The sequence below is a fragment of the Pseudophryne corroboree genome, chromosome 6 (assembly GCF_028390025.1).
Source record: "Pseudophryne corroboree isolate aPseCor3 chromosome 6, aPseCor3.hap2, whole genome shotgun sequence".
Taxonomy (NCBI): Eukaryota; Metazoa; Chordata; class Amphibia; order Anura; family Myobatrachidae; genus Pseudophryne; species Pseudophryne corroboree.
In genome coordinates this window covers 623,163,605-623,176,757 of record NC_086449.1, presented here as the reverse complement: position 1 = coordinate 623,176,757, position 13,153 = coordinate 623,163,605, and the positions used below count along the sequence as shown (strand labels likewise).

Here is a 13,153-nt window from a genome sequence, read left to right as displayed (position 1 = left end):
CAGTCCTTTCGGCCCCAGAAAAGCAAGAAGGCTAGAGGCTCATCCTTTCTGCCGAGAGGCAAAGGTAGAGGAAAAAGCTGCAGCGCACAGCTAGTTCCCAAGAGCAGAAGTCCTCTCGTCCGGTAAGTCCACAGCATGACGTTGGGGCTGCTCAGGCGGACCCGGGTACGGTGGGGAGTCGTCTCAAAAATTTCAGCGCCCAGTGGGCTCTCTCACATGGATCCCTGGGTCCTTCAAGTAGTATCTCAGGGGTACAGGCTGGAGTTCGAGACGTTCTTTCCCCCGCCGTTTCCTGAAATCTGCCTTACCGGCAACTCCATCTGCCAGGGAGGCGGTGTTGGTGGCTATTCAACACTATAATCACAACAAGTGATTGTCAAGGTGCCCCTCCTTCAGCAAGGAAGGGGTTACTATTCCACAATGGTTGTGGTACCGAAACAGAACGGTTCGGTGAGACCCATCTTAAAATTAAAATACTTGAACTTTTATATCAGAAGATTCAAGTTCGAGATGGAATCGCTCAGGGCGGTTATTACGAGCCTGGACGAGGGGGATTACAGGGTCTCCCTGGACATCAAGGATGCGTACCTGCGTGTCCCCATTTACCCTCCTCACCAGGAGTACCTCAGATGTGTGGTACAGGACTGTCACTATCAGTTCCAGACGCTGCCGTTGGAGTTGTCCACGGCACCAAACGTCTTTACCAAGGTAACGGCCGAAATGATGATACTCCTTCGCAAGAAGGAAGTTTTTATTATCCCGTACTTGGACGATCTCCTGATAAAGGCGAGGTCCAAAGAACAGTTGGTAGTAGGGGTAGCACTCTCTCGGGAAGTGCTACAACAGCACGACTGGATTCTCAATATTCCAAAGTCACAGCTGGTCCCGACGACACGTCTTCTGTTCCTGGGAATGATTCTGGACACAGACCAGAAAAGAGTGTTTCTTCCAGTGGAAGCACACGAGTCCTGAAAAAAATGGTAGCTTCGTACGAAGCATAATTCCATTCGGAAGGTTCCACGCAAGGACGTTCCAGTGGGACCTGTGGGACAAATGGTCCGGGTCCCATCTACAGATACAACAGCGGATAACCCTGTCGGCAAGAAACAGGGTGTCGCTGCTGTGGTGGCTGCAGAGGGCTCATCTACTAGAGGGCCGCAGATTCGGAATACAGGACTGGGTCCTGGTGACCACGGAGGCCAGCCTTCGGGGCTGGGGTGCAGTCACACAGGGAAGAAATTTCCAAGGAGATTTCGCTTCACATAATTATTCTGGAGCTAAGGGCCATTTACAATGCCCTAAGCCAAGCAAGGCCCCTGCTTCAGAACCAGCCGGTACTGATCCATTCAGACAACATCACGGCGGTCGCCCATGTAAACAGACAGGGCGGCACAAGAAGCAGGATGGCGATGGCAGAAGCCACATGGATTCTCCGATGGGCGACCTACACCCGGGAGAATGGGGACTTCTTCCAGAAGTTTTCCAAATGCGGGTAAACCATTGGGAATGACCACGGGTGAACATGATGGCGTCCCGCCTCAACAAAAAGTTGAAAAGATATTGCGCCAGGTCAAGGGACCCTCAGGCGATCGCTGTGGACGCTCTAGTGACACCGTGGGTGTACCAGTCGGTTTATGTGTTTCCTACTCTACCTCTCATACCCAGGGTGCTGAGAATAATAAGAATGCGAGGAGTGAAAACCATACTCATGGTTCCGGATTGGCCAAGAAGAGCTTGGTACCCGGAACTTCAAGAGATGCTGGCAGAGGACCCTTGGCCTCTGCCGCTCAGACAAGACCTGCTGCAGCAGGGACCCTGTCTGTTCCAAGACTTACCGCGGCTGCGTTTGACGGCATGGCGGTTGAACACCGGATCCTAAAGGAAAAGGGTATTCCGGAGGAAGTCATCCCTACCCTGATCAAAGCCAGGAAGGATGTCACCGCAAGACATTATTACCACATTTGGCGGAAATATGTTGCTTGGTGTGAGGCCATGAAGGCCCCGAAGGAGGAATTTCAACTGGGTCGATTCCTACACTTCCTGCAAGCAGGGGTGACGTTGGGCCTCAAATTGGGGTCCATCAAGGTCCAGATTTCGGCTCTGTCGATTTTCTTCCAGAAAGAACTGGCTTCGCTGCCTGAAGTTCAGACTTTTGTCAAAGGAGTTCTGCATATTCAGCCTCCTTTTGTGCCCCCAGTGGCACCTTGGGATCTCAATGTGGTTTTGGCATTCCTGAAATCACATTGGTTCGAACCACTTAAGACTGTGGAATTAAAATATCTCACGTGGAAAGTGGTCATACTGTTGGCCCTGGCTTCGGCCAGGCGGGTTTCAGATTTGGCGGCTTTGTCTTGAAAAAGCCCTTATCTGATTTTCCAGATGGATAGGGCAGAATTGAGGACTCGCCCTCAGTTTCTCCCGAAGGTGGTCTCAGCTTTTCGCTTGAACCAACCTATTGTGGTGCCTGCGGCTACTAGGGACTTGGAGGATTCCATGTTGCTGGACGTAGTCAGGGCCCTGAAAATTTATGTTCCAGGACGGCTGGAGTCAGAAAAACTGACTCGCTGTTTATCCTGTATGCACCCAACAAGCTGAGTGCTCCTGCTTCTAAGCAGTCTATTGCGCGCTGGATTTGTAGCACTATTCAGCTGGCGCATTCTGCGGTAGGATTACCGCAGCCTAAATCAATAAAAGCCCATTCCACAAGGAAGGTGGGCTCATCTTGGGCGGCTGCCCGAGGGGTCTCGGCTTTACAACTTTGCCGAGCAGCTACTTGGTCAGGGGCAAACACGTTTGCTAAATTCTACAAATTTGATTCCCTGGCTGAGGAGGACCTGGAGTTCTCTCATTCGGTGCTGCAGAGTCATCCGCACTCTCCCGCCCATTTGGGAGCTTTGGTATAATCCCCATGGTCCTTACGGAGTCCCCAGCATCCACTAGGACGTCAGAGAAAATAAGATTTTACTCACCGGTAAATCTATTTCTCGTAGTCCGTAGTGGATGCTGGGCGCCCATCCCAAGTGCGGATTGTCTGCAATACTTGTACATAGTTATTGTTACAAAAATCGGGTTTTGTTGTGAGCCATCTCTTCAGAGGCTCCAATTGTTATCATACTGTTAACCGGGGTTCCTATCACGTGTTATATGGTGTGATTGGTGTGGCTGGTATGAGTCTTACCCGGGATTCAAAATCCTTCCTTATTGTGTCAGCTCTTCCGGGCACAGTTCCTAACTGAGGCTTGGAGGAGGGTCATAGGGGGAGGAGCCAGTGCACACCAGATAGTCCTAAATCTTTCTTTAGATGTGCCCAGTCTCCTGCGGAGCCGTCTTTTCCCCATGGTCCTTACGGAGTCCCCAGCATCCACTACGGACTACGAGAAATAGATTTACCGGTGAGTAAAATCTTATTATTTATTTTGTACATTAACATTTTACAATGGGTGATGAATTCTTTGTATTAAGAAACTTTTTAATTACACTATGTGTATCTTTGGACAGCATGTAAAATATATTACATGTAAGATTTAATCCAAAAGTAAAGGTATTGAATGAATCCCCCCCTCCCCCATTGGTTCCATTTCATGACGTTCCTAGTGCAGAAGAAGCTGGCACTATGGATGTGCGGTAATGCAGATGTTTGGGAGCATGCCTCTGAAGACCTTCTCTCTTTACTGTTACAGTTCATCCATATTAGCTCATGTTGTGGGCTCAAGCCAAGTGCACACTTTGTAATGTAGTTGAAAAGCTTCTTTTTGTAAGGAATATTCGTTATTTTAAAATGTTAATGATGGCTACATGTACCCAATTAAATAAAATCAAAAGTTTAATTGGGTTTAGTTTTAAATGCTAGTTTTGCCATGTATTTGTAAATGTACCTTTTGTACTGCCCAGCCAGGAGACACCTGCAATGAATATCCTTACAGTACTGGCTTTTTGGGCAATGAAAGGGTTATGTGTCTTCAGCCCTTAACAGGCACATTATTTCAACTTCAAGGTTTGCTTTTGAAGAGTCTTTTAAATGTCGCTCAGTAGTGGTTATTTTAATGAGTTATTAGTGGTTTGTTACCTCTGTATAATTATAGAGCAGTGTTCAAAGCCAATTAGTGTTGAAAATTTGCCATTCTAACCTCCCACTGGTCATCATTTATTAGTGATGAAAACTTAAACGCTTTCTGCTCTGTCCTCCTCCCACAGATGTCATGTAGGTTTACATCCAAACCCCACACACTGAGGCACCTAGTTTATCATTTATTGTACAAATCAATCTTAATGCTTTGGCTCCTGTCTTCTATTTTGTTTCTTTATAAAGGTATCTGCGTTTTCCACTTGGGAAAAGGAGCTCCACAAGATTGTGTTTGACCCTCGCTATTTACTCCTCAATCCCAAGGAAAGAAAACAGGTAAAATAACACACAGAAATTTGGGGAGGGGTAGTTGTTGGACAAATACTGCAGGTTTTGGAAGCCCCATAAATCCAAAATACAGTCCAAGTTGTATAAAGAATTGTATTGAATAATGAAGTTTCCCTAATCTTGTCAGAATTGCTTTATAATTTGTGTATTGTCTCATCAATTGGCTGAAAACAAATTGATTACTTATATGGTCTGTCCTTTAATGGCTTCCTGCCATTTCATATTCTTTGAAGCGGTCTGGTGTGCATGGCAAAATTATTGACCCCCCACCAATTCTTCAAAGATTGTATATATGTAAGAAAACGCCTTAATTTGGTGTATGAGCCAGAGTGCATAGGTACATGTATGCACATGTGATAAATCCATTACTGTCAAGTTAGGGGTTTTGTTAGCACTAGATAAGTATTATTTTGTTACATGACAGATATCCTATGGGTAAAAGAATTAGGTCATTTGATAGTTGTAGTAAGTAATTTGCAATCTTGTTTTGTAGCACCCTGCCAGTATAGTCATCAGAATTTTACAGTAATTGTCCATACTTAACCACTGATCTCTTCTGCCTACTGTTAAGTAAATAATTTCACAGTGATGTCAATATCTATATCCATAGGTGTTTGATCAGTATGTGAAAACTAGGGCGGAGGAGGAAAGAAGAGAAAAGAAAAACAAGATTATGCAATCAAAGGAAGACTTCAAGAAAATGGTGGAGGAAGGGAAGTTTAATGCTAGGTTTGTCCCATATTTGAATAGCTGTGCACTGAAATGTAAAATGTGATCTGATCACACGTTACGGAAGATGAAAAATAATTCATACAGAGTTATGCAAACTATAGGTTTCGTATTTTGTTTAGCTCCCTAGGCCTATAATATGGTGCTGGAAGAACTGCAAAGGGACACACGCACATGTGTTGTAGAAATTAAAGCTACTACTTTCAACATAGACCAAAGCTCTCACTTTGCCCTGGCTTCAGCAGAGTGTAAAGCTGGCGGATAAATCGGCCGATCGAGCGAATGGACGATTTATTGCGAGCCTGTCAGTGGATGTGTACCCCCGATATGTCTGCACAACATCATTCATAGACCAGTTGTGCCAGCCGTGCAGCACAGCCGATGTCCGATATATCTACAGATATATTGGTGCATCTGGCTGTGGTCCGACAGCTGGTGACTGACATTATCTACTGGGTGGGCACATTTAAATGGCTGACCAGTTGTGACGTGAGCCACAACACATCGGGCAGACAATTGGTAAGCATGGTTGCATTTGCCAATCATTAGATAGGTCAGTGACATCGACCATGTGTGTACCCATGTGCTGAAGGTATATGTTTTCTTGCAGCATAACTCACTACGGGGTAGATGTAAGAAGCGTTGATATGGGGGAGAAGTGGTATCAGCGCACGTTTTGTACACTGAAACCACTTCTCCATGTATTACTGCGGCGGTGCTATCTAAAAGATAACACACTGATATACATGGCAAACCTGCAGCTATCGTTGCCCTATCTCCACAGCAGGGAGATGTTGCGCATGCACCCTGGAGTTAGCTGGGGGTGGGGGAGATTGAGCGACACAGACTCTGTAGTGGGGATCGCCGGAGGGGGGAGTTTTTTACTTCCCTGATCTGGCAAACGAGATGTTCTTGCATCTCGTCGATGTACTTTCCTGCGTCGCCTCGGTAATGAGGCAAAGCAGGAAGAGCTATAGCGGCATTATATGCGCCGCTATAGTGCATCTACCACTATGTTCTTATAAGTGTTCCCTTAGACCTCCATATAATTTAGTGATGATTTTTCTGGGAAACTAGAACCAGGAGATCAATAGCTGTGAAAGCAGAGTGATTATCTATGCTTGCAGTAGTAGTGTCTGCGCTTGTGAAATTATTTTAGTATCATTTTACAATACTTATTCTCTCAGTGCCGGCAATCCAGGTTCACCATTGTGCTTGTCAGCAGTGTTAACTTCAAAAAGCAAATTTTAATATGCAATTGATATAGTTGTCTGTGCATTGCAATATTTACAATAATGTGTTTTGTTTGAAGCAACTTAAATAAATGGAAAACCTGTTAAACAAGAGAAAATGTGAATTAAAAGCTATGCGCCCTATCTGCAAAGACTGCACTCTTTAACAACCAGCCCAAGTCTAGATGTAAGACCTAGGAAATGACTGCAGTTTATTGGCGTTTAAAGCATACATGGTAGTGTAAGGGCTTGCATAAAATGAGGAACACAGCCACAAGTTTCAATATTGTGACCAAAATGTGAACAAATTCATCATACTTAGTTTTGCTATATTAAGATTAGTAGTGGGGTTGACTGTATTTTCGTTACGGGAGAATACTAATGAAATAAAGGGGTAGGACAAAATTAAAGGAATCCGTTCAGGATCAAATGGATTGCATAAACCACACTGCTTCAAACCGTTCTGCATGTGGTATGCAGTCGGTTGGTGCCCTCCTTAAACTGGTGGTATAAATCTTAGATGAATTTTACATGGTTTCTCCCCCTCTATACCATGTCTGACCTCAGTTTAATTTGAGTGACATGTAGCCAGATGAGCCTGTATATTAGATATAGATATATAGAGAGAGAGAGAGAAACAGCAAGCGGAGCACTCACCAGGCTTTTTCAATAGACATAGTCAAATTGTATTATGCAGACAGCATATACTCAACTTCCCATTGTAGTATACGAAGAATTCAGTATTGTTTATCTCTTCATGCTACAGGATTGGAAGGAAGGGGGGGGGGGCTCCTAATTAATTGCCTCAAGTAAGGTATCCCTGCCAATGGAGACAGCCTGTTGACCGACCCCAGGAGGTGGAGTAACACAAGAGTGCAACTCTCTCCTCTTTTCCTAATTGGTGTCTGCATGTGGACCGGCTTCCAGAAGTTCCTGTCTAATGCTAGCCATACATCAGAACGATATTGTTCCAACCAGCCAACTTTTTAGCTGGTTGGAACGATAATCTAGCAGTGTGTGGGAGCAACACGCTGGTCCAAATAGATGGGAAAATCAAACCTGTTTGATTTGATTTTCCCAACTAATCATTCAGGTGTAGGGGGAACTTTCCCCCCAACTGAAAGATAAGTAGGCGGACACTGGCTAGCAGTGTCCACCTACTTCTGTCACCATAACTGCCGGCTGGGCTGACCCTGTGACACTGTGGAGCGGGTGCCAGGAGGAGGTTCAGGGGCAGCTGCAGCAGTTTATCCCTGCTGCCCCTGTCACACCGGGACCTCCAGCAGTGGTGTTACGGCGGAGCTGGAGAAGGTACAGTGGCAGCTGTGTCTGCCTACTTCTTCATCGTCACTGTCAGCTGGGTAGGATCCCTGTCAGCGGGTGGCAGTGGAGCTGGGAGGAGGTTCAGGGGCAGTTGCGGCAGTCTATCACCGCCCGGCTGCCCCTGTCAACCCTGTATCGGCGGCAGCAATGCGGTTGGAGGACAAGAGCTAATGCTGCATAATCCCCCCCGACCGCAGCGACAGGGAGCGGAGCTAGCGCACAGGCGCCCAGAGCCCGTCCGCTGCATGTCAGTGGACAGTGGTGTGAGTATGGAAGGGCGGAGAGCGACTGGTGAGGGGCAGTCGCGCATGCAGGAGGGATTTCTGGGGACCTGAGCCGAATTCCTGTTTTCTGAGACGGAGACAGTAGTGTCTCTGTCTGAAAACTAACCGCACCTGCCGGGAGCTCTGATAGCAGGGCTCAGTCCTTGCAGCATGCAGTTGCAGTTCATGATCTGTCTCGGACAAAGCGGCTCCCTCCCTCACAATCCGTATGCACTGCAGTGCCGTGGTCGCCATCAGTCTCCTCCTCTGGGTCCCTGGTATGTTTGTATGTACCATAGCATATGTGTGTGGCATGTATGTATGGTATGATATGTATGTATAGTAGTGTGTGTGTGTGTGTGTGTATTATGTAGTTTAAGTGACATACATACATGTATTCTTTTTTTTTTTTATACACACAGATCAATGATATATACAGTATGTGTGTGAAGGCAAACGAGCCTGGCACATCCACTTACATTCCACAATAGGCTGGGTGCCCTTTGCTGGGAGAGGTAAATAGGCAGCATGAGGTGCGGCGCTCCAATCATGACACTGTTAAAAGTGGCCTTTATTTGCCAAAAGCCGCTTTTAACAGTGTCATGATTGGTTGCCGCACCTCATGCTGCCTAAAAAAAATAATTATATATATATATATATATATATATATATATATATATATATATATATATATATATATATATATATATATATGAGAAAGGGAATCGGCGGCACTCAGCAGACTTGTAGTAAGATAAAAAAGTCTTTAATCCGGTCCTACGCCGTTTCGGGGACTGCGCCCCGTCTTCAGGGACAAATCATACACAAGTACATTTCACACAGAATACACTTATATACCCACCCAAGTAGGTACTCAGTACCAGGATTAGACTCACCTGTCCCGCGCCTGCGCCCCGTCCGTCAGAACGAGCGCACTCGTCCCGGAGCGATGACGTCAGTAGGCTGCGCCGGGCAGGGAGCCAATCCAGAAAAGTGAGGTCAGCGTTGCTAGGTAACCATTGTAATCAAAACAACCCGAGGGTTAGTTTTGCACGCTGTGCTCTAGGCATAACATCACAGGAAAATATGACACTGATCACACTTAACAAAACAAATAAACACATACAACAATTAAAAAACACGGTGCTGTCAGCTAAACAAAGCAATTCCCGGCATCACAGATAACACCTGGGTCCACGTTTTTATAATTAAATAACCTGACGTGTCACTAATAATAACATTTCTCTGACGTCCTAGTGGATGCTGGGAACTCCGTAAGGACCATGGGGAATAGCGGCTCCGCAGGAGACAGGGCACATCTAAAGAAAGCTTTAGGATCACCTGGTGTGCACTGGCTCCTCCCCCTATGACCCTCCTCCAAGCCTCAGTTAGATTTTCTGTGCCCGACGAGAAGGGTGCACACTAGGGGCTCTCCTGAGCTCTTTGTGAAAGTTTTAGTTTTGGTTTATTATTTTCAGTGAGACCTGCTGGCAACAGGCTCACTGCATCGAGGGACTAAGGGGAGAAGAAGCGAACTCACCTGCGTGCAGAGTGGATTGGGCTTCTTAGGCTACTGGACATTAGCTCCAGAGGGACGATCACAGGTTCAGCCTGGATGGGTCACCGGAGCCGCACCGCCGGCCCCCTTACAGAGCCAGAAGAGCGAAGAGGTCCGGAAAAATCGGCGGCAGAAGACTTTCCTGTCTTCAGATAAAGGTAGGCGCACAGCACCGCAGCTGTGCGCCATTGCTCTCAGCACACTTCACACTCCGGTCACTGAGGGTGCAGGGCGCTGGGGGGGCAGCGCCCTGAGACGCAATAAATCGATAGAAAACCTTTTATGGCTAAAATAAATGCATCACATAGAACTCCTGGGCTATATGGATGCATTTAACCCCTGCCAAAACATACAAGAAAACGGATGATAAGGACGCCGAGAAAGGGGCGGAGCCTATCTCAGCACACTGGCGCCATTTTCCCTCACTGCTCAGTTGGAGGGAAGCTCCCTGGCTCTCCCCTGCAGTCACTACACTACAGAAAGGGGTTAAAAAAGAGAGGGGGGCACAAATTAGGCGCAGTATAAACAATACAGCAGCTATAAAGGGAAAAACACTTATATAAGGTTATCCCTGTATATATATAGCGCTCTGGTGTGTGCTGGCAAACTCTCCCTCTGTCTCCCCAAAGGGCTAGTGGGGTCCTGTCCTCTATCAGAGCATTCCCTGTGTGTGTGCTGTGTGTCGGTACGTTTGTGTCGACATGTATGAGGAGAAAAATGATGAGGAGACTGAGTAGAGTGTCTGTAATAGTGTTGTCACCCCCTGGGGGGTCGACACCTGAGTGGATGTACTGTGGAAATTGCGTGACAGTGTCAGCTTTGTATAAAAGACAGTGGTTGACATGAGACAGCCGGCTACTCAGCTTGTGCAGGTCCAGACGTCTCATATAGGGGCTCTAAAGCGCCCGTTACCTCAGATACAGACGCCGACACGGATATTGACTCCTGTGTCGACGGTGAAGAGACAACCGTGATTTCCAAATAGGGCCACACATTGCATGATTGAGGCAATGAAAAAAGTTTACACTTTTCTGATAATATGAATACCACCAAAAAAAAAAAAAAGGGGTATTATGTTGGTGAGGAAAAACTTCCTGTAGTTTTCCTGAATCTGAGAAATAAAATGCGTGGGTTTCCCCCCGATAACAATTGATAATTTCTAAAAAGTTATTGGCAGTATACCTTTTCCCGCCAGAGGTTAGGGTGCGTTGGGAAACACCCCCTAGGGGGGATAAGGCGCTCACACGCTTGTAAGAACAAGGGCTCTACCCTCTCTTGAGATGGCCGCCCTTAAGGATCCTGCTGATAGAAAGCAGGAGGGTATCCTAAAATGTATTTACACACATACTGGTGTTATACTGCGACCAGCAATCGCCTCAGCCTGGATGTGCAGTGCTGGGTTGGCGTGGTCGGATTCCCTGACTGGAAATATGATATCCTAGATAAGGACAGTATATTATTGCCTATAGAGCAATTAAAAGATGCATTTCTATATATGCATGATGCACAGCGGAATATTTGCCGACTGGCATCAAGTATAAGTGCGTTGTCCAATTATACCAGTAAAGTGGTCAGGTGATGCGGATTCCAAACGGCATTTGGAAGTATTGCCTTAAAAGAGGGGATGTACCCCAGGTCGCCTCTCAAAATAAGACGCCATATTATCAGGCGCAGGCCTGGTTGGCAAGCGGACAAAAGGGTTCCTCTTTTCTGCTCGTGACAGAGGGAGAGGAAAATGGCTGCAGAGATCAGCCAGTGCCAAGGAACAGAAACTCTTTTCCGCCTCTGCCAAGCCCTCAGTATGACGCTAGGGCTTTACAAGTTCAGGCACGGTGGGGTCCCGTTCTCAATGAATTTCAGTGCGCAGTGGGCTCACTCGCAAGTAGACCCCTGGATCCTTCAGGTAATATTTCAGGGGTACAAATTGGAATTCGAGACGTATCCCCCTCGCCGTTTCCAAAGGTCTGTTTTACCGACGTCTCCCGCTGACAGGGAGGCAGTTTTGGAAACCATTCACAAGCTGTATTCCCAGCAGGTGATAATCAAGGTACCCCTCCTGCAACAGGGAACGGGGTATTATTCCACACTATTGTGGTACCGAAGCCAGACGGCTCGGTGAGACCGATTTTAAAATCTAAAATCTTTGAACACTTGCATACAGAGGTTCAAATTCAAAATTGAGTCACTCAGAGCAGTGATTGCAAACCTGGAAGAAGGGGACTACATGATGTCTCGGGACATCAAGGATGCTTACCTTCATGTCAAAATTTACCCTTCTCACCAAGGGTATTTCAGGTTATGGTACAGAACTGTCACTATCAGTTCGGACGCTGCCGTAGGGATGGTCCACGGCACCCCGGGTCTTTACTGAAGTAATGACCGTAATGATGATATTCCTTCGAAGGAAGGGAATTTTAGTTATCCGTTACTTGGACGATTCCCTGATAAGGGTAAGATCCAGGGAACAGTTGGAGATCGGTGTAGCACTATATCAGGTAGTGTTGCGGCAGCACGATTGGATTCTCAATATTCCAAAATCGCAGCTGGTTCCGACGACTTGTCTTCTGTTCCTAGGGATGATCCTGGACACAGTCCAGAAAGAAGGTGTTTCTCCCGGAGGAGAAAGCCAGGGAGTTATCCGAGCTAGTCAGGAACCTCCTAAAACCGAACCAAGACTCAGTGCATCAATGCACAAGGGTTCTGGGTAAAAATGGTGGCTTCCTACGAAGCAATCCCATTCGGCAGATTCCACGCAAGACTTTCCAGTGGAACCTACTGGACAAATGGTCCGGGTCGCATCTTCAGATGCTTCAGCGGATAACCCTGTCACCGGGGACAAGGGTATCCCTCCTGTGGTGGTTGCAGAGTGCTCATCTTCTAGAGGGCCGCAGATTCGGCATTCGGGACTGGGTCCTGGTGGCCACGGATGCCAGCCTGCGAGGCTGGGGAGCAGTCACACAGGGAAGGAATTTCCAGGGCTTATGGTCAAGCCTGGAGACATCTCTTCATATAAACATTCTGGAACTAAGGGCCATTTACAATGCCCTAAGTCAAGCGAAACCCCTGCTTCAGGGTCAGGCGGTATTGATCCAATCGGACAACATCATGTCAGTCGCCCACGTAAACAGACAGGGCGGCACGGGAAGCAGGGGGGCAATGGCAGAAGCTGCAAGGATTCTTCGCTGGGCGGAAAATCATGTGATAGCACTGTCAACAGTGTTCATTCCGGGAGTGGACAACTGGGAAGCAGACTTCCTCAGCAGACACGACCTTCACCCGGGAGAGTGGGGACTTCACCCAGAAGTCTTCCACCTGATTGTAAACCGTTGGGAAAAACCAAAGGTGGACATAATGGCGTCCCGTCTAAACAAAAAACTAGACAGATATTGCGCCAGGTCAGGGGACCCTCAGGCAATAGCGGTGGACGCTCTGGTAACACCGTGGGTGTACCAGTCAGTGTATGTGTTCCCTCCTCTGCCTCTCATACCAAAAGTACTGAGAATCATAAGAAGGAGAGGAGTAAGAACTATACTCGTGGTTCCGGATTGGCCAAGAAGGACTTGGTATCCGGAACTTCAAGAGATGCTCACGGACGAACCGTGGCCTCTACCTCTAAGAAAGGACCTGCTCCAGCAGG

At 47.1% G+C, this 13,153-nt stretch overlaps 1 protein-coding gene across 4 annotated transcripts in view; it reads left to right on the top strand.

The window, feature by feature from the left end:
• TCERG1 (transcription elongation regulator 1) overlaps nucleotides 1-13,153 on the top strand; it is a 239,577-nt gene that overhangs the window by 113,974 nt on the left and 112,450 nt on the right. For all 4 annotated transcript variants that reach the window (XM_063928109.1, XM_063928106.1, XM_063928107.1 and 1 more), the window contains 2 exons: nucleotides 4,310-4,399; nucleotides 5,022-5,140. In XM_063928109.1, coding sequence (XP_063784179.1) covers nucleotides 4,310-4,399; nucleotides 5,022-5,140 — 209 coding nt within the window. The remainder of the gene's footprint in view (nucleotides 1-4,309; nucleotides 4,400-5,021; nucleotides 5,141-13,153) is intronic.